The sequence below is a fragment of the Somniosus microcephalus genome, chromosome 12 (genome assembly GCF_052327205.1).
Source record: "Somniosus microcephalus isolate GS21.2 chromosome 12, FLI_Smic_1.0, whole genome shotgun sequence".
In the NCBI taxonomy this organism is placed as follows: domain Eukaryota; kingdom Metazoa; phylum Chordata; class Chondrichthyes; order Squaliformes; family Somniosidae; genus Somniosus; species Somniosus microcephalus.
The window spans coordinates 212,939,254-212,962,254 of NC_140998.1; the positions used below are offsets into that span (position 1 = coordinate 212,939,254).

A 23,001-nucleotide genomic window follows, 5' to 3' on the forward strand; every position below is an offset into this window, starting at 1 on the left:
GGGGCAGTCCTGAGGGAGCGCCACATTGTCGGAGGGGCAGTACTGAGGGAGCTCCGCACTGTCGGAGGGGCAGTTCTGAGGGAGTGCCGCACGGTCGGAGGGGCAGTACTGAGAGAGCGCCGCACTGCCGGCAGGGCAGTACTAAGGGAGTACCGCACTGTCGGGGGGCGGTACTGAGAGAGCGGCGCACTGTCGGCGGGGCATTACTGAGGGAGCGCCGCACTGTCGGAGGGGCGGTACTGAGGGAGGGCCGCACTGTCGGAGGGGAGTTACTGAGGGCGCGCTGCACTGTCGAAGGGGAATTACTGAGGGAGCGCCGCACTGTTGGAGGGGCAGTACTGAGGGAGCGCCGCACTGTCGGAGGGGCGGTACTGAGGGAGCACCGCACTTTCGGAGGGTCAGCACTGAGGGAGCTCCGCACTGTCGGAGGGACAGTACTGAGGGAGTGCCGCACTGTCGGAGGGGCAGTACTGAGAGAGCGCTGCACTGTTGGAGGGGAAGTACTGAGGGAGCGCCGCACTGTCGGAGGGGCAGTACTGAGGGAGCACTGCACTGTTGGAGGGGCAGTGCTGAGGGAGCGCCGCACTGTCGGAGGGGCAGTACTGAGGGAGCTCCGCACTGTCGGACGAGCAATACTGAGAGAGCGGCGCACTGTCGGAGGGGCAGTACTGACGGAGCGCCGCACTGTCGGAGTGGCGGTACTGAGGGAGTGCCGCACTGTCGGAGGGGTGGTACTGAGGGAGCGCTGCACTGTCGAAGGGGCAGTACTGTGGGAGCGCCGCACTGTTGGAAGGGCAGTACTGAGGGAGCGCCGCACTGTTGGAGGGGCAGTACTGAGGGAGCGCCGCACTGTCGGAGATGCGGTACTGAGGGAGCACCGCACTTTCGGACGGTCAGTACTGACGGAGCTCCGCACTGTCGGAGGGGCTGTACTGAGGGCCTGCCACACTGTCGGATGGGCAGTACTGAGGGAGCTCTGCACTGTCGTAGGGGCAGTACTGAGGGAGATCCGCACTGTCGGAGGGGCAGTACTGAGAGAGCGCCGCACTGTCGGCGGGGCAATACTGAGGGAGTACCGCACTGTCAGTGGGTAGTACTGAGAGAGCGGCGCACTGTCGGAGGGGCAGTACTGAGGGAGCGCCGCACTGTCGGAGGGGCAGTACTGAGGGAGCGCCGCACTGTCGGTGGGGCAGTACTGAGGGAGCGCCGCACTTTCGGAGGGTCAGTACTGAGGGAGCGCCACACTGTCGGAGGGACTGTACTGCGGGAGCACTGCACTTCTGGAGGGGCAGTATTGAGGGAGCGCCGCACTGTCGGAGGGGCAGTACTGAGGGAGCTCCGCACTGTCGGAGGGGCAGTACTGAGGGAGCTCCGCACTGTCGGAGGAGCAATACTGAGAGAGCGGCGCACTGTCGGAGGGGCAGTACTGACGGAGCGCCGCACTGTCGGAGGGGCGGTACTGAGGGAGTGCCGCACTGTCGGAGCGGTAGTACTGAGGGAGCGCCGCACTGTCGGTGGGGCAGTACTGAGGGAGCGCCGCACTTTCGGAGCGTCAGTACTGAGGGAGCGCCGCACTGTCGGAGGGACTGTACTGCGGGAGCACTGCACTGTTGGAGGGGCAGTACTGAGGGAGCTCCGCACTGTCGGAGGAGCAATACTGAGAGAGCGGCGCACTGTCGGAGGGGCAGTACTGACGGAGCGCCGCACTGTCGGAGGGGCGGTACTGAGGGAGTGCCGCACTGTCGGAGGGGCGGTACTGAGGGAGCGCTGCACTGTCGAAGGGGCAGCACTGTGGGAGCTCAGCACTGTTGGAAGGGCAGTACTGAGGGAGCGCCGCACTGTCGGAGGGGTATTACTGAGGGAGCGCCGCACTGTCGGAGGGGCGGTACTGAGGGAGCACCACACTGTCGGGGGGCATTACTGAGGCAGTGCCACACTGTCGGAGGGGCAGTACTGAGGGAATGCCGCACTGTCGGAGGGGCAGTACTGAGAGAGCGCCGCACTGTCGGAGGGGCGGTACTGAGGGAGCGCCGCACTGTCGGTGGGGCGGTACTGAGGGAGCGCCGCACTGTCGGAGGGGCGGTACTGAGGGAGCGCCGCACTGTCGGAGGGGCTGTACTGATGGAGCACAGTACTGAGGGAGCGCCGCACTGTTGGAGGGGCGGTTCTGAGGGAGCGCCGCACTGTCGAAGGGGCAATACTGAGGGAGCGCAGCACTGTCGGAGCGGCGGTATTGAGGGAGCACCGCACTGTCGGAGGGTCAGTACTGAGGGAGCGCCACACTATTGGAGGGGCAGTACTGAGGGAGCTCTGCACTGTTGGAGGGGCAGTACTGAGGGAGCGCCGCACTGTCGGAGGGGCAGTACTGAGGGAGCTCTGCACTGTCGGAGGGGCAGTACTGAGGGAGCACTGCACTGTTGGAGGGGCAGTACTGAGGGAGCTCCGCACTGTCGGAGGGGCAGTTCTGAGGGAGTGCCGCACTGTCGGAGGGGCAGTACTGAGAGAGCGCCGCACTGTCGGCGGGGCAGTACTGAGGGAGTACCGCACTGTCAGGGGGCAGTACTGAGAGAGCGGCGCACTGTCGGCGGGGCATTACTGAGGGAGCGCCGCACAGTCGGAGGGGCGGTACTGAGGGAGGGCCACACTGTCGGAGGGGAGTTACTGAGGGCGCGCTGCACTGTCGAAGGGGAAGTACTGAGGGAGTGCCGCACTGTTGGAGGGGCAGTACTGAGGGAGCGCCGCACTGTCGGAGGGGCGGTACTGAGGGAGCACCGCACTTTCGGAGGGTCAGCACTGAGGGAGCTCCGCACTGTCGGAGGGACAGTACTGAGGGAGTGCCGCACTGTCGGAGGGGCAGTACTGAGAGAGCGCTGCACTGTTGGAGGGGCAGTACTGAGGGAGCGCCGCACTGTCGGAGGGGAAGTACTGAGGGAGCTCCGTACTGTCGGAGGGGCAGTACTGAGGGAGTGCCGCACTGTCGGATGGGCAGCACTGAGGGAGCTCCGCACTGTCGGAGGGGCAGTACTGAGAGAGCGCCGCACTGTCGGCGGTGCAGTACTGAGGGAGTACCGCACTGTCAGTGGGCAGTACTGAGAGAGCGGCGCACTGTCGGAGCGGCAGGACTGAGGGCGCGCCGCACTGTCGGAGGGGCGGTACTGAGGGAGCACCGCACTTTCGGAGGGTCAGTACTGAGGGAGCTCCGCACTTTCGGAGGGGCAGTACTGAGGGACTGCCGCACTGTCGGATGGGCAGTAGTGAGGGAGTTCCGCACTGTCGGAGGGGCAGTACTGAGGGAGATCCGCACTGTCGGTGGGGCAGTACTGAGGGAGCGCCACACTGTCGGAGGGGCAGTACTGCGGGAGCACTGCACTGTTGGAGGGGCAGTGCTGAGGGTGCGCCACACTGTCGGAGGGGCAGTACTGAGGGAGCTCTGCACTGTCGTAGGGGCAGTACTGAGGGAGCGCCGCACTGTCGGCGGGGCAGTGCTGAGGGAGTAACGCACTGTCAGGGGGCAATACTGAGAGAGCGGCGCACTGTCGGAGGGGCAGTACTGACGGAGCACCGCACTGTCGGAGGGGCGGTACTGAGGGAGTGCCCCACTGTCGGAGGGGCGGTCCTGAGGGAGCGCTGCACTGTCGAAGGGGCAGTACTGTGGGAGCGCCGCACTGTTGGAGGGGCAGTACTGAGGGAGCGCCGCACTGTTGGAGGGGCAGTACTGAGGGAGTGCCGCACTGTCGGAGGGGCATTACTGATGGGGAGCCGCACTGTCGGAGGGGCGGTACTGAGGGAGCGCCGCACTGTCGGAGGGGCATTACTGAGGGAGCGCCGCACAGTCGGAGGGGTAGTACTGAGGGAGCGCCGCACTGTCAGACGGGCGGTACTGAGGGACTGCCGCACTGTTGGAGGCGCAGTACTGAGGGAGCGCGGCACTGCTGGAGGGGCAATACTGAGGGAGCGCCGCACTGTTGGAGGGGCAGTACTGAGGGAGCGCCGCACTGCTGGAGGGGCGGTACTGAGGGACCGCCGCACTGTCGGAGGCGCAGTACTGAGGGAGTGCCGCACTGTCGGAGGGGCAGTACTGAGGGAGCTCCGCACTGTCGGAGGGGCAGTACTGAGGGAGATCTGTACTGTCGGAGGGGCAGTACTGAGGGAGCGCTGCACTGTCGGAGGGGCAGTACTGAGGGAGCGCCGCACTGTCGGAGGGGAAGTACTGAGGGAGCGCCGCACTGTCGGAGGGCGGTACTGAGGGAGCGCTGCACTGTCGGAGGGGCAGTACTGAGGGAGCGCCGCACTGTCGGAGGGGCAGTACCGAGGGAGTGCCGCACTGTCGGAGGGGCAGTACTGAGGGAGCGCCGCACTGTCGGAGGGGCAGTACTGAGGGAGTGCTGCACTGTCGGGTTGTGGTACTGAGGGAGCGCCGCACTGTCGGAGGGGCAGTACAGCGGGAGCGCCGCACTGTCGGAGGGGCAGTACTGAGGGAGCGCCGCACTGTCGGAGGGGCAGTACTGAGGGAGCGCCGCACTTTCGGAGGGGCAGTACTGAGGGAGCGCCGCACTGTCGGAGGGACAGTACTGAGGAAGCACCGCTCTGTCGGAGGGGCAGTACTGAGGGAGCGCTGCACTGTCAGAGGGGCAGTACTGAGGGAGCGCCGCACTGTCGGAGGGGCAGTACTGAGGGAGCACCGCACTGTCAGAGGGGCAGTACTAAGGGAGCGCCGCACTGTCGGAGGGGCAGTACTGAGGGAGTGCTACACTGTCTCGGGTGCCTTCTTTCGGAGGAGACATTAAACCGAGGCCCCATCTGCCCTCTCAGGTCGACATAAAGGATGCCACGGCACTGTTTAGAAGAAGAGCAGGAGGGGGAGTTCTCCCCGTTGTCCTGGGGCCAATATTTATCCCTGAACCAACATCATTAAAACAGAGGATCTGGTCATTATCATATTGCTGTCTGTGCTTGCTGTGCGTAAATTGGCTGCCGCATTTCCTACATTACAACAGTGACCACACTTCAAAAGTACTTCATTGGCTGTGAAGTGCTTTGGGACGTCCTGAGGTGGCGAAAGGCGCTGGAGAAATGTGCGTCTTGGTTGTTGGTGTGAAGCTGATATTAGGAAGGAATGGTCGGGTGATGAAGGACGAGTGTGCTATGGCAGTTGAGAGTCTATCCAGACTTTTGGCGCCTGTGGACAGAGATGAGCTGAAAACTGATGTCTCATCACTGTGATTTTAAACAAGGGCTGGTGACGGTGGAGGCAGACGGTTTGTGAGATTCGGTCTCCCAGATGGTGTTTTGAAACGCCTCACTGATAACTGATGACTACCTCTAGTTCACACGGAATCCGATTCCTCTCCCTCTGACTCAATCGACCAGATTATCGAGATTTTATCTGGAGATTCTGCCACCTCTCCTTAAAGGGAATTTACAAACTTGTTTCTTAGAATGACAACAAGAAAATGCCATTCATCCCTTCCGTCTAGTCCTCTAACTCTCCAATGGAAGCCCATCCCTCCAGTACCCTAACTCTCCCATCGAAGCCCATCCCTCCAGTACACTAACTCTCCCATCGAAGCCCATCCCTCCAGTACCCTAACTCTCCCATCGAAGCCCATCTCTCCAGTACCCTAACTCTCCCATCGAAGCCCATCTCTCCAGTACCCTAATTCTCCCATCGAAGCCCATCCCTCCAGTACCCTATCTCTCCCATCGAAGCCCATCCCTCCAGTACCCTAACTCTCCCATCGAAGCCCATCCCTCCAGTACCCTAACTCTCCGATCGAAGCCCATCACTCCAGTACCCTAACTCTCCCATCGAAGCCCATCCCTCCAGTACCCTAACTCTCCCATCGAAGCCCATCCCTCCAGTACCCTAACTCTCCCATCGAAGCCCATCCCTCCAGTACCCTAACTCTCCCATCGAAGCCCATCCCTCCAGTTCCCTAACTCTCCCATCGAAGCCCATCCCTCCAGTACCCTAACTCTCCCATCGAAGCCCATCCCTCCAGTACCCTAACTCTCCCATCGAAGCCCATCCCTCCAGTATCCTAACACTCCCATCGAAGCCCATCCCTCCAGTTCCCTAACTCTCCCATCGAAGCCCATCCCTCCAGTACCCTAACTCTCCCATCGAAGCCCATCCCTTCAGTACCCTAACTCTCCAAAGCCCATCCCTCCAGTACCCTAACTCTCCCATCGAAGACCATCCGTCCAGTACCCTAACTCTCCCATCGAAGCCCATCCCTCCAGTACCCTAACTCTCCCATCGAAGCCCATCTCTCCAGTATCCTAACACTCCCATCGAAGCCCATCCCTCCAGTTCCCTAACTCTCCCATCGAAGCCCATCCCTCCAGTACCCTAACTCTCCCATCGAAGCCCATCCCTTCAGTACCCTAACTCTCCAAAGCCCATCCCTCCAGTACCCTAACTCTCCCATCGAAGCCCATCCCTCCAGTACCCTAACTCTCCCATCGAAGCCCATCCCTCCAGTACCCTAACTCTCCCATCGAAGCCCATCCCTCCAGTACCCTAACTCTCCCATCGAAGCCCATCCCTCCAGTACCCTAACTCTCCCATCGAAGCCCATCCCTCCAGTTCCCTAACTCTCCCATCGAAGCCCATCCCTCCAGTACCCTAACTCTCCCATCGAAGCCCATCCCTCCAGTACCCTAACTCTCCCATCGAAGCCCATCCCTCCAGTATCCTAACACTCCCATCGAAGCCCATCCCTCCAGTTCCCTAACTCTCCCATCGAAGCCCATCCCTCCAGTACCCTAACTCTCCCATCGAAGCCCATCCCTTCAGTACCCTAACTCTCCAAAGCCCATCCCTCCAGTACCCTAACTCTCCCATCGAAGACCATCCGTCCAGTACCCTAACTCTCCCATCGAAGCCCATCCCTCCAGTACCCTAACTCTCCCATCGAAGCCCATCTCTCCAGTATCCTAACACTCCCATCGAAGCCCATCCCTCCAGTTCCCTAACTCTCCCATCGAAGCCCATCCCTCCAGTACCCTAACTCTCCCATCGAAGCCCATCCCTTCAGTACCCTAACTCTCCAAAGCCCATCCCTCCAGTACCCTAACTCTCCCATCGAAGACCATCCGTCCAGTACCCTAACTCTCCCATCGAAGCCCATCCCTCCAGTACCCTAACTCTCCCATCGAAGCCCATCCCTCCAGTACCCTAACTCTCCCATCGAAGCCCATCCCTCCAGTATCCTAACACTCCCATCGAAGCCCATCCCTCCAGTACCCTAACTCTCCCATCGAAGCCCATCCCTACAGTACCCTAACTCTCCCATCGAAGCCCATCCCTCCAGTACCCTAACTCTCCCATCGAAGCCCATCCCTCCAGTACCCTAACTCTCCCATCGAAGCCCATCCCTCCAGTACCCTAACTCTCCCATCGAAGCCCATCCCTCCAGTACCCTAACACTCCCATCGAAGCCCATCCCTCCAGTACCCTAACTGTCCCATCGAAGCCCATCCCTCCAGTACCCTAACACTCCCATCGAAGCCCATCCCTCCAGTTCCCTAACTCCCATCGAAGCCCATCCCTCCAGTATCCTAACTCTCCCATCGAAGCCCATCCCTCCAGTACCCTAACTCTCCCATCGAAGCCCATCCCTCCAGTACCCTAACTCTCCCATCAAAGCCCTTCCCTCCAGTACCCTAACTCTCCCATCGAAGCCCATCGCTCCAGTGCCCTAACTCTCCCATCGAAGCCCATCCCTCCAGTACCCTAACTCTCCCATCGAAGCCCATCCCTCCAGTACCCTAACTCTCCCATCGAAGCCAATCCCTTCAGTACCGTAACTCACCCATCGAATCCCATCCCTCCAGTACCCTAACTCTCCCATCCCTCTTGGGGGGTGATGAGTTTCCTTGGGTTGACTGATGTTTCCTGACCCGTTGTGAGCTGATCTGACTGCAAATATTTTTGTGATTTCACCCAAAATCTGTTTATAGGAGGCTTTAGTCATTCGACACTCCCAGGACAGTTACCCAGATTGAAATTGCTTCTGGTGATTTCAGTGGAGGATCTCTCTACCCTGATGGTGCTGAGTCAGTGGCTGGAGGGTGGAGGGAGGTGAAGCCAGTGCTGGAAGGCGTTGAGTCAGAAGGTCATGGGTTCAAGAGACTTGAGCACAAAACCTTGGCCAAAACTCCAAGTGCCCAGTAGTGAGGGAGCGCTGCACTGTCGGAGGGGCAGTACTGAGGGAGCGCCGCACTGTCGGAGGGGCGGTACTGAGGGAGCGCCGCACTGTCGGAGGGGCAGTACTGAGGGAGCGCCGCACTGTCGGAGGGGCGGTACTGAGGGAGCGCCGCACTGTCGGAGGGGCGGTACTGAGGGAGCGCCGCACTGTCGGAGGGGCAGTACTGAGGGAGCGCTGCACTGTCGGAGGGGCAGTGCTAAGGGAGCGCCGCACTGTCGGAGGGGCAGTACTGAGGGAGCACCGCACTGTCGGAGGGGCAGTACTGAGGGAGCGCCGCACTGTCGGAGGGGCGGTACTGAGGGAGCGCCGCACTGTCGGAGGGGCAGTACTGAGGGAGTGCCGCACTGTCGGAGGGGCAGTACTGAGGGAGCACCGCACTGTCGGAGGGGCAGTACTGTGGGAGTGCTGCACTGTCAGAGGTGCCGACTTTCGGGATGAGACGTTAAACCGAGGCCCCGTCTGCCCTCTCGGGTGGACGTAAAAGATCCCATGGCCACAACTTCGAAGGGGCGGTACCCAGTGTCCCAGGGCATCCCAAAGCGCTTCACAGCCAATGAAGTGTTTTTTTGACGTGTGGTCACTGTTGTAATGCAGGAAATGCGGCAGCCAATTTGGGCACAGCAAGCTCCCACAAACAGCAATTTGATAATGAAAACTTGTAATTACACAGCGCCTTTAAAATAGTAAAACGTCCCAAGGCGCTTCACAGGAGCGATTATCAAACAAAATCTGACACCGAGCCATAGCAGGAGATATTCGGGCAGGTGACCAAAAGCTGGGTCAAAGAGGTCGGCTTTAAGGAGCGTCTTAAAGGAGGAGAGAGAGGCGGAGAGGTTTAGGGAGGGAATTCCAGAGCTCGGGGCCCAGGCGGCTGAAGGCACGGCCGCCAATGGTTGAGCGATGGAAATCGGGGGATGCGCGAGAGGCCGGAATTGGAGGAGCGCAGAGATCTGGGAGGGTTGTAGGAGGTTACAGAGATAGGGAGGGTTGGAGGGGCTGAAGGAGATTACAGAGATAGGGAGGGTTGTAGAGGCTGGAGGAGGTTACAGAGATAGGGAGGGTTGTAGAGGCTGGAGGAGGTTACAGAGATAGGGAGGGTTGTAGAGGCTGGAGGAGGTTACAGAGATAGGGAGGGTTGTAGGGGCTGGAGGAGGTTACAGGGATACGTAGGGTTGTAGGGGCAGGAGGAGGTTACAGAGATAGGGAGGGTTGTAGGGGCTGGAGGAGGGTACAGAGATAGGGATGGTTGTGGGGGCTGGAGGCGGTTACAGAGATAGGGAGGGTTGTGGGGGCTGGAGGAGGTTACTGAGTTAAGGAGGGTTGTAGGGGCTGGAGGTGGTTACAGAGATAGGTAGGGTTGTAGGTGGCTGGAGGAGGTTACAGAGATAGGGAGGGCTGGAGGGGGTTACAGAGATCGGGAGGGTTGTAGGGGGCTGGAGGAGGTTACAGAGATAGGGAGGGTTGTAGGGGCTGGAGGGGGTTACAAAGATAGGGAGTGTTGTAGGGGCTGGAGCAGGTTACAGAGTTAGGGAGGGTTGTAGGACGTGGAGGAGGTTACAGAGATAGGGAGTGTTGTAGGGGCTGGAGGGGGTTACAGAGATAGGGAGGGTTGTAGGGGCTGGAGGGGGTTACAGAGATAGGGAAGGGGGCGAGGGGGCATTTAGCGTCATAAAGTCATAGAGTTATACAGCACAGAAAGAGGCCCTTCTGCCCATCGCGTCCGCGCCGGCCATCAGGCCCTGTCTAATCTAATCCCATTTTCCAGCATTTGGTCCGTAGCCTTGTATGCTATGGCGTTTCAAGTGCTCATCCAAATGCTTCTTGAATGTTGTGAGGGTTCTTGCCTCTACCACCCTTTCAGGCAGTGAGTTCCAGATTCCAACCACCCTCTGGGTGAAGAAGTTTTTCCTCAAATCCCCTCTAAACCTCCTGCCCCTTACCTTGAATCTATGCCCCCTTGTTATTGACCCCTCTACTAAGGGGAAAAGTTCCTTTCTATCCACCCTATCTATGCCCCTCATAATTTTGTACACCTCAATCAGGTCCCCCCTCAGCCTTCTCTGCTCCAAGGAAAACAACCCCAGCCTGTCCAGTCTTTCTTCATAGCTGAAGCGCTCCAGCCCAGGTAACATCCTGGTAAATCTCCTCTGCACCCTCTCCAAAGCAATCACATCCTTCCTATAGTATGGCGACCAGAACTGCACACAATACTCCAGCTGTGGCCTTACCAGCGTTTTGTACAGCTCCATCATAACCTCCCTGCTCTTATATTCTATGCCTCAGCTAATGAAGGCAAGTATCCCATATGCCTTTTTAACCACCTTATCCACCTGTTCTGCTGCCTTCAGGGATCTATGTACATGCACACCAAGGTCCCTCTGATCCTCTGTCTTTCCTAGGGTCTTACCATTCATTGTGTATTCCCTTGCCTTGTTAGTCCGTCCAAAATACATCACCCCACACTTTTCAGGGTTAAATTCCATTTGCCACTGTTCCGCCCATCTGACCAACCCATCTATATCGTCCTGCAGCCTGAAGCTTCCCTCCTCGCTATTTACCACCCCACCAATTTTCGTGTCATCTGCGAACTTACTGATCATACCTTTTACATTCACACCCAAATCATTAATGTAGACCACAAACAGCAAGGGACCCATCACCGATCCCTGCGGTACCCCACTGGACACAGGCTTCCAGTCACAAAAACAACCTTCCACCATCACCCTCTGCCTTCCGCCACGAAGCCAGTTTTGGATCCAATGTGCCAAGGCACCCTGGATCCCATGGGCTCTTACCTTCTTGACCAGTCTCCTATGCGGGACTTTATCAAAAGCCTTACTGAAATCCATGTAAACCACATCCACTGCACTACCCTCATCCACACACCTAGTCACCCCCTCGAAAAATTCAATCAAATAGGTCAGACATGATCTTCCCTTGACAAAGCCATGCTGGCTATCCCTAATTAATCCTTGCCTCTCCAAGTGGAGACTAATTCTGTCCCTCAGAATTTTTTCCAATAATTTCCCTACCACTGATGTTAGGCTCACTGGCCTGTAATTCCCTGGTTTATCCCTACTACCCTTCTTGAATAATGGTACTACGTTAGCTGTTCTCCAGTCCTCTGGCACACCCCCTGTGGCCAGAGAGGTTCTGAAAATTTGTGTCAGAGCCCCTGCAATCTCCTCCTTTGCCTCACATAGTAGCCTGGGATACATCTCGTCCGGGCCTGGGGATTTATCCACTTTTAAGCCTGTTAAAACTGCTAGTACCTTCTCCCTCTCGATGCTAATATGTTCAAGTATATCACAGTCCCCCTGCCCGATTTCTATGTCCACATCGTCCTTCTCCATAGTGAACACAGATGCAAAAATTCATTTAAAACCCCACCTACATCCTCTGGCTCTACACACAGATCGCCACTTTGGTCCCTAATGGGCCCTACTCTTTCCCTAGTTATCCTCTTGCCCTTAATATACTTATAAAACACCTTAGGATTTTCCTTTATTTTGCTCGCCAGTGTTATTTCATGGACCCTCCTCGCTCTCCTAATTTCTTTTTTAAGTATCCCCCTGCACTTTTTATACTCTTCTAGGGCTTCCTCTGTCTTTAGTCCTTTGTATCTGCCAAAAGCCCCCCTTTTTTTCCTAATCCATTCTCGTATATCCCTTGACATCCAAGGTTTCCTGGGCTTGTTGGTCCCACCCTTGACCTTTACGGGAACATGTTGCCATTGTACTCTCTCAATTTCCTTTCTGAAAGACTCCCATTGCTCCGATGTGGATTTTCCTTCAAGTAGCTGATCCCAGTCCACATTGGCCAGATCCTGCCTTATCATATTAAAATCGGCCTTCCCCCAATTTAGAACCTTTATTTCCGGTCCATCCTTGTCCTTTTCCATGACTACCTTAAATCTCACCGAATTATGGTCACTGTCACCAACGTGCTCACCTACTAACACTTCTACCACTTGCCCGGCCACATTCCCTAGAATTAGGTCCAGTGCCGCCCCCTCTCTTGTAGGACCTTCTACATGCTGGCTCAAAAAGCTCTCCTGGATGCACTTTAAGAATTCTGCACCCTCTAAGCCTTTCACAATCTGACTATCCCAGTTAATATTGGGGAAGTTGAAATCCCCCACTATAATTACCCTATTATTTGAACACAAGGATGAGAATTTTAATATCGAGGCGTTGCCGGACCGGGAACAATGTAGGTCAGAGAGTGATGGGGGGAGTGACAGGCGAACGGGACTCTGCCAGAAATCCTCACGGTTGGGGGTGGGGATCGTCCTTTGGTTGGCAGGGCTGTGAACCGAGTGTTCGCCTCCCCTGGTCGAATGCCCTCACTGAGGGTTGTCCATCTGTAGAACGAGATACTTCTCCATCACTGAAAGCGATGGCGTCAAAACCCGGGGACACTGGAAACCGAACGGTGTATATTTGCCAAACAAATAATCAAGGGGCGGGTCACAGGGCTCCAGTAACGAGGCCGGGATTCACTGGAACTAGCTCTCCGGGTTTTGTTTTGCAAATAAAGGACACAGCCGAGGTCGCAGAAACTTCCTCCTTTTTTTTTCAAACAGGAACTGCAGAGAATATCAGGCCAAGCTACCATCATCAAGGTTATTTGCAGTGTGTGTATAATCATTTCCTGATAGAGTGCTCTGCTTTATTGTCGGGCTGAGTCACTGGGGCCTGTCGGAGGGGCAGTACTGAGGGAGTGCCGCACTGTCGGAGGGGCACTACTGAGGGAGCGCCGCACTGTCAGAGGGGCAGTACTGAGGGAGCACCGCACTGTCGGAGGGGCACTACTGAGGGAGCGCCGCACTGTCGGAGGGACACTACTGAGGGAGCGCCGCACTGTCGGAGGGGCAGTACTGAGGGAGCGCCGCACTGTCAGAGGGACAGTACTGAGGGAGCGCCGCACTGTCGGAGGGACAGTACTGAGGGAGCGCCGCACTGTCGGAGGGGCAGTACTGAGGGAGCGCCCGCACTTTCGGAGGGGCAGTACTGAGGGAGCGCCGCCTGTCGGAGGGGCAGTATTGAGGGAGCGCCACACTGTCGGAGGAGCAGTATTGAGGGAGCGCCGCACTGTCGGAGGGGCGGTTCTGAGGGAGCGCCGCACTGTTGGAGGGGCAGTACTGAGGGAGTGCCGCACTGTCGGAGGAGCAGTACTGAGGGAGCGCCGCACAGTCGGAGGTGCCGTCTTTCGTATGAGACGTTAAACCGAGGCCCCGTCTGCCCTCTCAGGTGGATGTAAAAGATCCCACGGCCACTATTTGGAAGAAGAGCAGGGGGAAGTTCTCCCCAGTGTCCTGGGGCCAATATTTATCCCTCAACCAACATCACTAAAACAGATGATCCGGTCATTATCACTTTGCTGTTTGTGGGAGCTTGCTGTGCACAAATTGGCTGCTGCGTTTCCCACATTACAACAGTGACCACACTTCAAAAATACTTAATTCGCTGTGAAGAGCTTCGGGACGTCCTGAGATGGTGAAAAGCGCTGGAGAAATGTGGGTGCGTTCTGTTGCTGTCTTGTTATTGTTGTTGCTGTCCAAGATGTGCGGGTTAGGTTGATTGGCCATGATAAACAAAACAAAAAATTGACCCTTAGTGTTAGGGGGGATTAAATACGTGGGGTTACGGGGATAGGGCTTGGGTGGGATGGCTGTCGGTGTAGGGACCGGGTGCTTGGGTTTGGATGATCAGCCATGATCTCGTTGAATGGCGGAGCTGGCTCGAAGGGTCGAATGGCCTACTCCTGCTCCTATCTTCTATGTTTCTATGTTAGTGTCATCTTTCGTGAGTCATTGTCGGGCTCGTGCTGATCGGCAGCTGTCCTGTGTTGTGCTCACAGGTTCTCAGATGGAGTGACGCCCGTAACCCCAGAGAGCTGCGTTCGGAGGTCTGAGGGCAGGGGGTTTGACGAGCTGCTGCGAAGCCCCGGTCGAGCGGTGGAATGGTCGACCTGGCGGTGGGCTCGGGCACCGAGTCCGAACCCCGTCCGGAGGGTCTCTCGCCCCAGACCGAGCTGCGCGAGACGCCCGGCGCCAACAGGGGCTCCGGCGCCAGTGTTTCCGCTGAGACCACCGACGATGAGAGCTGGAGGGAGGAGGGCAGCGGCACCAAGAGCACGTGGAACGTGGCGCGGGGCACCTCCCTGCACAAGACTACCGACAGAGTAAGTCAGGTACTTGTGGGTGTCTGGGTGGGTGTCTCTGTCTCTGGGCGGGTGTCTCTGTCTCTGGGTGTGTGTCTCTGTCTCTGGGTGTGTGTCTCTGTCTCTGGGTGTGTGTCTCTGTCTCTGGGCGGGTGTCTCTGTCTCTGGGCGGGTGTCTCTGTCTCTGGGCGTGTGTCTCTGTCTCTGGGTGTGTGTCTCTGTCTCTCGGTGGGTGTCTCTGTCTCTGGGCGTGTGTCTCTGTCTCTGGGCAGGTGTCTCTGTCTCTGGGCGTGTGTCTCTGTCTCTGGGCGTGTGTCTCTGTCTCTGGGCGTGTGTCTCTGTCTCTGGGCGTGTGTCTCTGTCTCTGGGCGGGTGTCTCTGTCTCTGGGCGGGTGTCTCTGTCTCTGGGCGTGTGTCTCTGTCTCTGGGCGTGTGTCTCTGTCTCTGGGCGTGTGTCTCTGTCTCTGGGCGGGTCTCTGTCTCTGGGCGGGTCTCTGTCTCTGGGCGTGTGTCTCTGTCTCTGGGCGTGTGTCTCTGTCTCTGGGCGTGTGTCTCTGTCTCTGGGTGTGTGTCTCTGTCTCTGGGCGGGTGTCGCTGTCTCTGGGCGTGTGTCTCTGTCTCTGGGCGTGTGTCTCTGTCTCTGGGCGTGTGTCTCTGTCTCTGGGCGTGTGTCTCTGTCTCTGGGCGCGTGTCTCTGTCTCTGGGCGGGTGTCTCTGTCTCTGGGCGGGTGTCTCTGTCTCTGGGCGGGTGTCTCTGTCTCTGGGCGGGTGTCTCTGTCTCTGGGCGTGTGTCTCTGTCTCTGGGCGTGTGTCTCTGTCTCTGGGCGGGTGTCTCTGTCTCTGGGCGGGTGTCTCTGTCTCTGGGCGTGTGTCTCTGTCTCTGGGCGTGTGTCTCTGTCTCTGGGCGTGTGTCTCTGTCTCTGGGCGTGTGTCTCTGTCTCTGGGCGGGTCTCTGTCTCTGGGCGGGTCTCTGTCTCTGGGCGTGTGTCTCTGTCTCTGGGCGGGTGTCTCTGTCTCTGGGCGTGTGTCGCTGTCTCTGGGCGGGTGTCGCTGTCTCTGGGCGTGTGTCTCTGTCTCTGGGCGTGTGTCTCTGTCTCTGGGCGTGTGTCTCTGTCTCTGGGCGTGTGTCTCTGTCTCTGGGCGGGTGTCTCTGTCTCTGGGCGGGTGTCTCTGTCTCTGGGCGGGTGTCTCTGTCTCTGGGCGGGTGTCTCTGTCTCTGGGCGGGTGTCTCTGTCTCTGGGCGGGTGTCTCTGTCTCTGGGCGGGTGTCTCTGTCTCTGGGCGGGTGTCTCTGTCTCTGGGCGGGTGTCTCTGTCTCTGGGCGGGTGTCTCTGTCTCTGGGCGGGTGTCTCTGTCTCTGGGCGGGTGTCTCTGTCTCTGGGCGGGTGTCTCTGTCTCTGGGCGGGTGTCTCTGTCTCTGGGCGGTGTCTCTGTCTCTGGGCGGGTGTCTCTGTCTCTGGGCGGGTGTCTGTGTCTCTGGGCGTGTGTCTCTGTCTCTGGGCGGGTGTCTCTGTCTCTGGGCGTGTGTCTCTGTCTCTGGGCGGGTGTCTCTGTCTCTGGGCGGGTGTCTCTGTATCTGGGCGTGTGTCTCTGTATCTGGGCGTGTGTCTCTGTCTCTGGGCGTGTGTCTCTGTCTCTGGGCGTGTGTCTCTGTCTCTGGGCGTGTGTCTCTGTCTCTGGGCATGTGTCTCTGTCTCTGGGCGGGTGTCTCTGTCTCTGGGCGGGTGTCTCTGTCTCTGGGCGGGTGTCTCTGTCTCTGGGCGTTGGTCTCTGTATCTGGGCGTGTGTCTCTGTCTCTGGGCGGGTGTCTCTGTCTCTGGGCGTGTGTCTCTGTCTCTGGGCAGGTGTCTCTGTCTCTGGGCGTGTGTCTCTGTCTCTGGGCTGGTGTCTTTGTCTCTGGGCTGGTGTCTCTGTCTCTGGGCGTGTGTCTCTGTCTCTGGGCGTGTGTCTCTGTCTCTGGGCGGGTGTCTCTGTCTCTGGGCGGGTGTCTCTGTCTCTGGGCGGGTGTCTCTGTCTCTGGGCGGGTGTCTCTGTCTCTGGGCGGGTGTCTCTGTCTCTGGGCGGGTGTCTCTGTCTCTGGGCGGGTGTCTCTGTCTCTGGGCGGGTGTCTCTGTCTCTGGGCGGGTGTCTCTGTCTCTGGGCGGGTGTCTCTGTCCCTGGGCGTGTGTCTCTGTCTCTGGGCGTGTGTCTCTGTCTCTGGGCGTGTGTCTCTGTCTCTGGGCGTGTGTCTCTGTCTCTGGGCGTGTGTCTCTGTCTCTGGGCGGGTGTCTCTGTCTCTGGGCGTGTGTCTCTGTCTCTGGGCGTGTGTCTCTGTCTCTGGGCGTGTGTCTCTGTCTCTGGGCGTGTGTCTCTGTCTCTGGGCGTGTGTCTCTGTCTCTGGGCGTGTGTCTCTGTCTCTGGGCGGGTGTCTCTGTCTCTGGGCGGGTGTCTCTGTCTCTGGGCGGGTGTCTCTGTCTCTGGGCGGGTGTCTCTGTCTCTGGGTGAGTGTCTCTGTCTCTGGGCGGGTGTCTCTGTCTCTGGGCGGGTGTCTCTGTCTCTGGGCGGGTGTCTCTGTCTCTGGGCGTGTGTCTCTGTCTCTGGGCGTGTGTCTCTGTCTCTGGGCGTGTGTCTGTGTCTCTGGGCGGGTGTCTCTCTCTCTGGGCGGGTGTCTCTGTCTCTGGGCGGGTGTCTCTGTCTCTGGGCGGGTGTCTCTGTCTCTGGGCGGGTGTCTCTGTCTCTGGGCGGGTGTCTCTGTCTCTGGGCGTGTGTCTCTGTCTCTGGGCGGGTGTCTCTGTCTCTGGGCGGGTGTCTCTGTCTCTGGGCGTGTGTCTCTGTCTCTGGGCGTGTGTCTCTGTCTCTGGGCGTGTGTCTCTGTCTCTGGGCGGGTGTCTCTGTCTCTGGGCGTGTGTCTCTTTCTCTGTCTCTGGGCGGGTGTCTCTGTCTCTGGGCATGTGTCTCTGTCTCTGGGCGTGTGTCTCTGTCTCTGGGCGTGTGTCTCTGTCTCTGGGCGGGTGTCTCTGTCTCTGGGCGTGTGTCTCTGTCTCTGGGCGTGTGTCTGTGTCTCTGGGAGTGTGTCTCTGTCTCTGGGTGTGTGTCTGTGTCTCTGGGCGGGTGTCTCTGTCTCTGGGCGGGTGTCTCTGTCTCTGGGCGTGTGTCTGTGTCTCTGGGCGGGTGTCTCTGTCTCTGGACGGGTGTCTCTGTCTCTGGGCGGGTGTCTCTGTCTCTGGGCGGGTGTCTCTGTCTCTGTGGGTGTGTCTCTGTCTCTGTGGGTGTGTCTGTCTCTGGGTGTGTGTTTCTGTTGGTGTTTGTCTCTGTCTCTGTCTCTGTCTCTCTGTCTCTGTGTGTCTCTCTGTCTCTGTGTGTCTCTCTGTTGGTGTTTGTCTGTGTGTCTCTCTGTCTTTGTCTCTGTTGGTGTTTGAGTGTGTGTCTCTCTGTCTCTCTGTGTCTGTGTCTGTGTGTGTGTCTCTGTGTGTCTCTCTGTCTCTGTTGGTGTGTGTGTGTGTGTCTCTGTTGGTGTGTGTGTGTCTCTCTGTTGGTGTGTGTGTGTGTCTCTCGTGTGTGTGTGTGTGTCTCTCTGTTGGTGTGTGTGTGTGTCTCTCTGTTGGTGTGTGTGTGTGTCTCTCTGTTGGTGTGTGTGTGTGTGTCTCTGTTGCTGTGTGTGTGTCTCTGTTGCTGTGTGTGTCTCTCTGTTGCTGTGTGTGTGTCTCTGTTGCTGTGTGTGTGTGTCTCTCTGTTGGTGTGTGTGTGTCTTTTGGTGTGTGTGTGTGTCTCTCTGTTGGTGTGTGTGTGTCTCTCTCTGTTGGTGTGTGTGTGTCTCTCTGTTGCTGTGTGTGTGTGTCTCTCTGTTGGTGTGTGTGTGTCTCTCTGTTGGTGTGTGTGTGTCTCTCTGTTGGTGTGTGTGTGTCTCTCTGTTGGTGTGTGTGTGTGTCTCTCTGTTGGTGTGTGTGTGTCTCTCTGTTGGTGTGTGTGTGTGTCTCTCTGTTGGTGTGTGTGTGTCTCTCTGTTGCTGTGTGTGTGTCTCTCTGTTGCTGTGTGTGTGTCTCTCTGTTGCTGTGTGTGTGTCTCTCTGTTGGTGTGTGTGTGTCTCTCTGTTGGTGTGTGTGTGTCTCTCTGTTGGTGTGTGTGTGTGTCTCTCTGTTGCTGTGTGTGTGTCTCTCTTGGTGTGTGTGTGTGTGTCTCTGTTGGTTTGTGTGTGTCTCTCTGTTGCTGTGTGTGTGTCTCTCTGTTGCTGTGTGTGTGTCTCTCTGTTGCTGTGTGTGTGTCTCTCTGTTGGTGTGTGTGTGTCTCTGTTGGTTTGTGTGTGTCTCTCTGTTGCTGTGTGTGTGTCTCTCTGTTGCTGTGTGTGTGTCTCTGTTGGTTTGTGTGTGTCTCTCTGTTGCTGTGTGTGTGTCTCTCTGTTGCTGTGTGTGTCTCTCTCTGTTGGTGTGTGTGTGTGTCTCTCTGTTGGTGTGTGTGTGTCTCTCTGTTGCTGTGTCTGTGTCTCTCTGTTGGTGTGTGTGTGTGTCTCTCTGTTGGTGTGTGTGTCTCTCTGTTGGTGTGTGTGTGTCTCTCTGTTGGTGTGTGTGTGTGTGTCTCTCTGTTGGTGTGTGTGTCTCTCTGTTGGTGTGTGTGTGTCTCTCTGTTGCTGTGTGTGTGTCTCTCTGGTGTGTGTGTGTGTGTCTCTCTGTTGCTGTGTGTGTGTCTCTCTGTTGCTGTGTGTGTGTCTCTCTGTTGCTGTGTGTGTGTCTCTCTGTTGGTGTGTGTGTGTCTCTCTGTTGGTGTGTGTGTGTCTCTCTGTTGCTGTGTGTGTGTCTCTCTGTTGGTGTGTGTGTCTCTCTCTGTTGGTGTGTGTGTGTGTCTCTCTGTTGCTGTGTGTGTGTCTCTCTGTTGGTGTGTGTGTGTGTGTGTCTCTGTTGGTGTGTGTGTGTCTCTCTGTTGCTGTGTGTGTGTCTCTCTGTTGGTGTGTGTGTGTCTCTCTGTTGCTGTGTGTGTGTCTCTCTGTTGCTGTGTGTGTGTCTCTCTGTTGGTGTGTGTGTCTCTCTCTGTTGGTGTGTGTGTGTGTCTCTCTGTTGCTGTGTGTGTGTCTCTCTGTTGGTGTGTGTGTGTGTGTCTCTGTTGGTGTGTGTGTGTCTCTCTGTTGCTGTGTGTGTGTCTCTCTGTTGGTGTGTGTGTGTCTCTCTGTTGTTGTGTGTGTGTCTCTCTGTTGGTGTGTGTGTGTGTCTCTCTGTTGGTGTGTGTGTGTCTCTCTGTTGCTGTGTGTGTGTCTCTCTGTTGGTGTGTGTGTGTCTCTCTGTTGTTGTGTGTGTGTGTCTCTCTGTTGGTGTGTGTGTGTGTCTCTCTGTTGGTGTGTGTGTGTCTCTCTGTTGGTGTGTGTGTGTGTGTCTCTCTGTTGGTGTGTGTGTCTCTCTGTTGGTGTGTGTGTGTCTCTCTGTTGCTGTGTGTGTGTCTCTCTGGTGTGTGTGTGTGTGTCTCTCTGTTGCTGTGTGTGTGTCTCTCTGTTGCTGTGTGTGTGTCTCTCTGTTGCTGTGTGTGTGTCTCTCTGTTGGTGTGTGTGTGTCTCTCTGTTGGTGTGTGTGTGTCTCTCTGTTGCTGTGTGTGTGTCTCTCTGTTGGTGTGTGTGTCTCTCTCTGTTGGTGTGTGTGTGTGTCTCTCTGTTGCTGTGTGTGTGTCTCTCTGTTGGTGTGTGTGTGTGTGTGTCTCTGTTGGTGTGTGTGTGTCTCTCTGTTGCTGTGTGTGTGTCTCTCTGTTGGTGTGTGTGTGTCTCTCTGTTGCTGTGTGTGTGTCTCTCTGTTGCTGTGTGTGTGTCTCTCTGTTGGTGTGTGTGTCTCTCTCTGTTGGTGTGTGTGTGTGTCTCTCTGTTGCTGTGTGTGTGTCTCTCTGTTGGTGTGTGTGTGTGTGTCTCTGTTGGTGTGTGTGTGTCTCTCTGTTGCTGTGTGTGTGTCTCTCTGTTGGTGTGTGTGTGTCTCTCTGTTGTTGTGTGTGTGTCTCTCTGTTGGTGTGTGTGTGTGTCTCTCTGTTGGTGTGTGTGTGTCTCTCTGTTGCTGTGTGTGTGTCTCTCTGTTGGTGTGTGTGTGTCTCTCTGTTGTTGTGTGTGTGTGTCTCTCTGTTGGTGTGTGTGTGTGTCTCTCTGTTGGTGTGTGTGTGTGTCTCTCTGTTGCTGTGTGTGTGTGTCTCTCTGTTGCTGTGTGTGTGTCTCTCTGTTGGTGTGTGTGTGTGTCTCTCTGTTGGTGTGTGTGTGTGTCTCTCTGTTGCTGTGTGTGTGTCTCTCTGTTGGTGTGTGTGTGTGTCTCTCTTTTGGTGTGTGTGTGTCTCTCTGTTGGTGTGTGTGTGTGTCTCTCTGTTGGTGTGTGTGTGTGTGTGTGTGTGTGTCTCTCGGGCTGGGGGCGTGCGTGTGTGTCTGTATAACTTCAGAGCCACCATGTATGTCTTCATTCTTTTCGAAACATTATGAGCAGGAGGAGGCCATTCAGCTCCTCAAGCTTGTTCTGCCATTCAATTGGATCATGTCTGATTTGTATCTTAACTCCATCTACCCGCCTCGGTTCCGTAACCCACGATCTCCTCACCCAACACTAATGTATCGACCTCAGTTTTGAAATTTCCAATTGACCCCCAGCCTCAGCAGCTTTCTGGGAGAGAGAGTTCCCGATTTCCGCCACCCTTTGTGTGAAGAAGTGCTTCCTGACATCACCCCTGAATGGCCTGGCTCTCACTCCAAGGCCAACATACCCTTCCTGAGGTGCCCAGAATTGAGCGCAGTCTGACCGGAGCTTTACACAGCTGTAGCATAACTTCCAGCCCTTCGCATTAATTCTCGGCGAGGCCCAGCATTTATTGCCCATCCCTAATTGCCCTGGAGAAGGTGGCGGTGAGCCGCCTTCTTGAACCGCTGCAGTCCGTGTGGTGAAGGTGCTCCCACAGTGCTGTTAGGGAGGGAGTTCCAGGATTTTGACCCAGCGACGATGAAGGAACGGCCGATATATTTCCAAGTCAGGATGGTGTGTGTGACTTGGAGGGGAACTTGGAGGTGGTGGTGTTCCCATGCGCCTGCTGCCCTTGTCCTTCTAGGTGGAAGAGGTGGCGGGTTTGGGAGGTGCTGCCGAAGAAGCCTTGGCGAGTTGCTGCAGTGCATCTTGTAGATGGTCCACACTGCAGCCACGGTGCGCCGGTGGTGGAGGGAGTGAATGTTTAAGGTGGTGGATGGGGTGCCGATCAAGCGGGCTGCTTTGTCCTGGATGGTGTCGAGCTTCTCGAGTGTTGTTGGAGCTGCACTCATCCAGGCAAGTGGAGAGTATTCCATCACACTCCTGACTTGTGTCTTGTAGATGGTGGAAAGGCTTTGGGGAGTCAGGAGGTGAGACACTCGCCGCAGAATACCCAGCCTCTGACCTGCTCTTGTTGACACAGTATTTATGTGGCTGGTCCGGTTAAGTTTCTGGTCAATGGTGACCCCTTAGGATGTTGATGGTGGGGGATTCGGCGATGGTAATGCCGTTGAATATCAAGCAGGGAGTTGTGCGAGTGTGTGTGTGTGTTTTGATTTTGAAGGCGCAAATGGGTGGGGGCACTGGGTTGCATTAGCATTGGCGTTTCGAGGCCTGCTCTGACCCGTTTCTCTGTGCTCGTCTTGTCTGCTGAAGGACCTGCCCGTCTTGGAGCCAGACGCCAGCCGGCTAGATGCCCAGCGGTTCCAGACCGTTAGCAGGATTACGCCGGCGAGTCAGTGTTTGACCGATGTGGAGTGCCAGAAGGAGGAGTTGGAGCAGGAGGTAATAGTCGCGAGGGCGGGAGTCGCACCCACTCGGTCTCTGCGGGGGTGGGGGAGGGGCGATTGGCATCGGGCGGGCGCGGTTTGTGGGATTTTTTTACCATGCAAGCGGTAAATTTTGTCCCGCGCTGAGAGATGACCTCAAGTGTTTGAGGATCAGGGTCCCCAGGAACAGGAGGAGGCCCAATCAGCCCCATCGAGCCTGTTACACAGGAACAGGAGGAGGCCCATTCAGCCCCTCGAGCCTGTTACACAGGCACAGGAGGAGGCCCATTCAGCCCCTCGAGCCTGTTACACGGGAACAGGAGGAGGCCCATTCAGCCCCTCGAGCCTGTTACACAGGAACAGGAGGAGGCCCATTCAGCCCCTCGAGCCTGTTCTGCCATTCAATTAGATCACAGCTGATCCGTATCTTAATTCCATCCACCCACCTTGGTTGTGTAATACCCCTACCTTTGTGGGATCATGCTGTGCGCAAATTAGCTTTCTCGTTTTGCTACATTGATACTATGACTACACTTCAAAATTATTTCATTGGTTGTAAAGCAGCTTGGGCTGTTCTACAAAGCAAGATCCCACTAACAGCCATCAGATGGCGTCCTGCCAATGCCTTTCAGTGAAATTGGCTGAGGGATAAATATTGGGCTCAGGACACCAGGGAGAACTCCCCCCTGCTCTTATTCTAATAGTGGCCGCGGGATCTTTTATATCCACCTGAGAGTTCCTTGGTTTAAAGTCTCACTCGAAATATGGCACCTCCGACAGTGCGGCGCTCCCTCAGTACTGTCCCTCCGACAGTGCGGCGCTCCCTCAGTACTACCCCTCCGACAGTGCAGCGCTCCCTCAGTACTGCCCCTCCGACAGTGCGGCGCTCCCTCAGTACTGCCCCTCCGACAGT

General features: G+C 56.9%; 1 protein-coding gene across 1 annotated transcript in view; it reads left to right on the top strand.

Moving 5' to 3' along the window:
• LOC147110023 (pleckstrin homology-like domain family B member 2) overlaps nt 1–23,001 on the top strand; it is a 101,955-nt gene that overhangs the window by 20,721 nt on the left and 58,233 nt on the right. Inside the window, exons 2-3 of the mRNA XM_086002456.1 lie at nt 14,076–14,399; nt 21,976–22,104. Coding sequence (XP_085858582.1) covers nt 14,178–14,399; nt 21,976–22,104 — 351 coding nt within the window. The 5' untranslated portion in view covers nt 14,076–14,177. The remainder of the gene's footprint in view (nt 1–14,075; nt 14,400–21,975; nt 22,105–23,001) is intronic.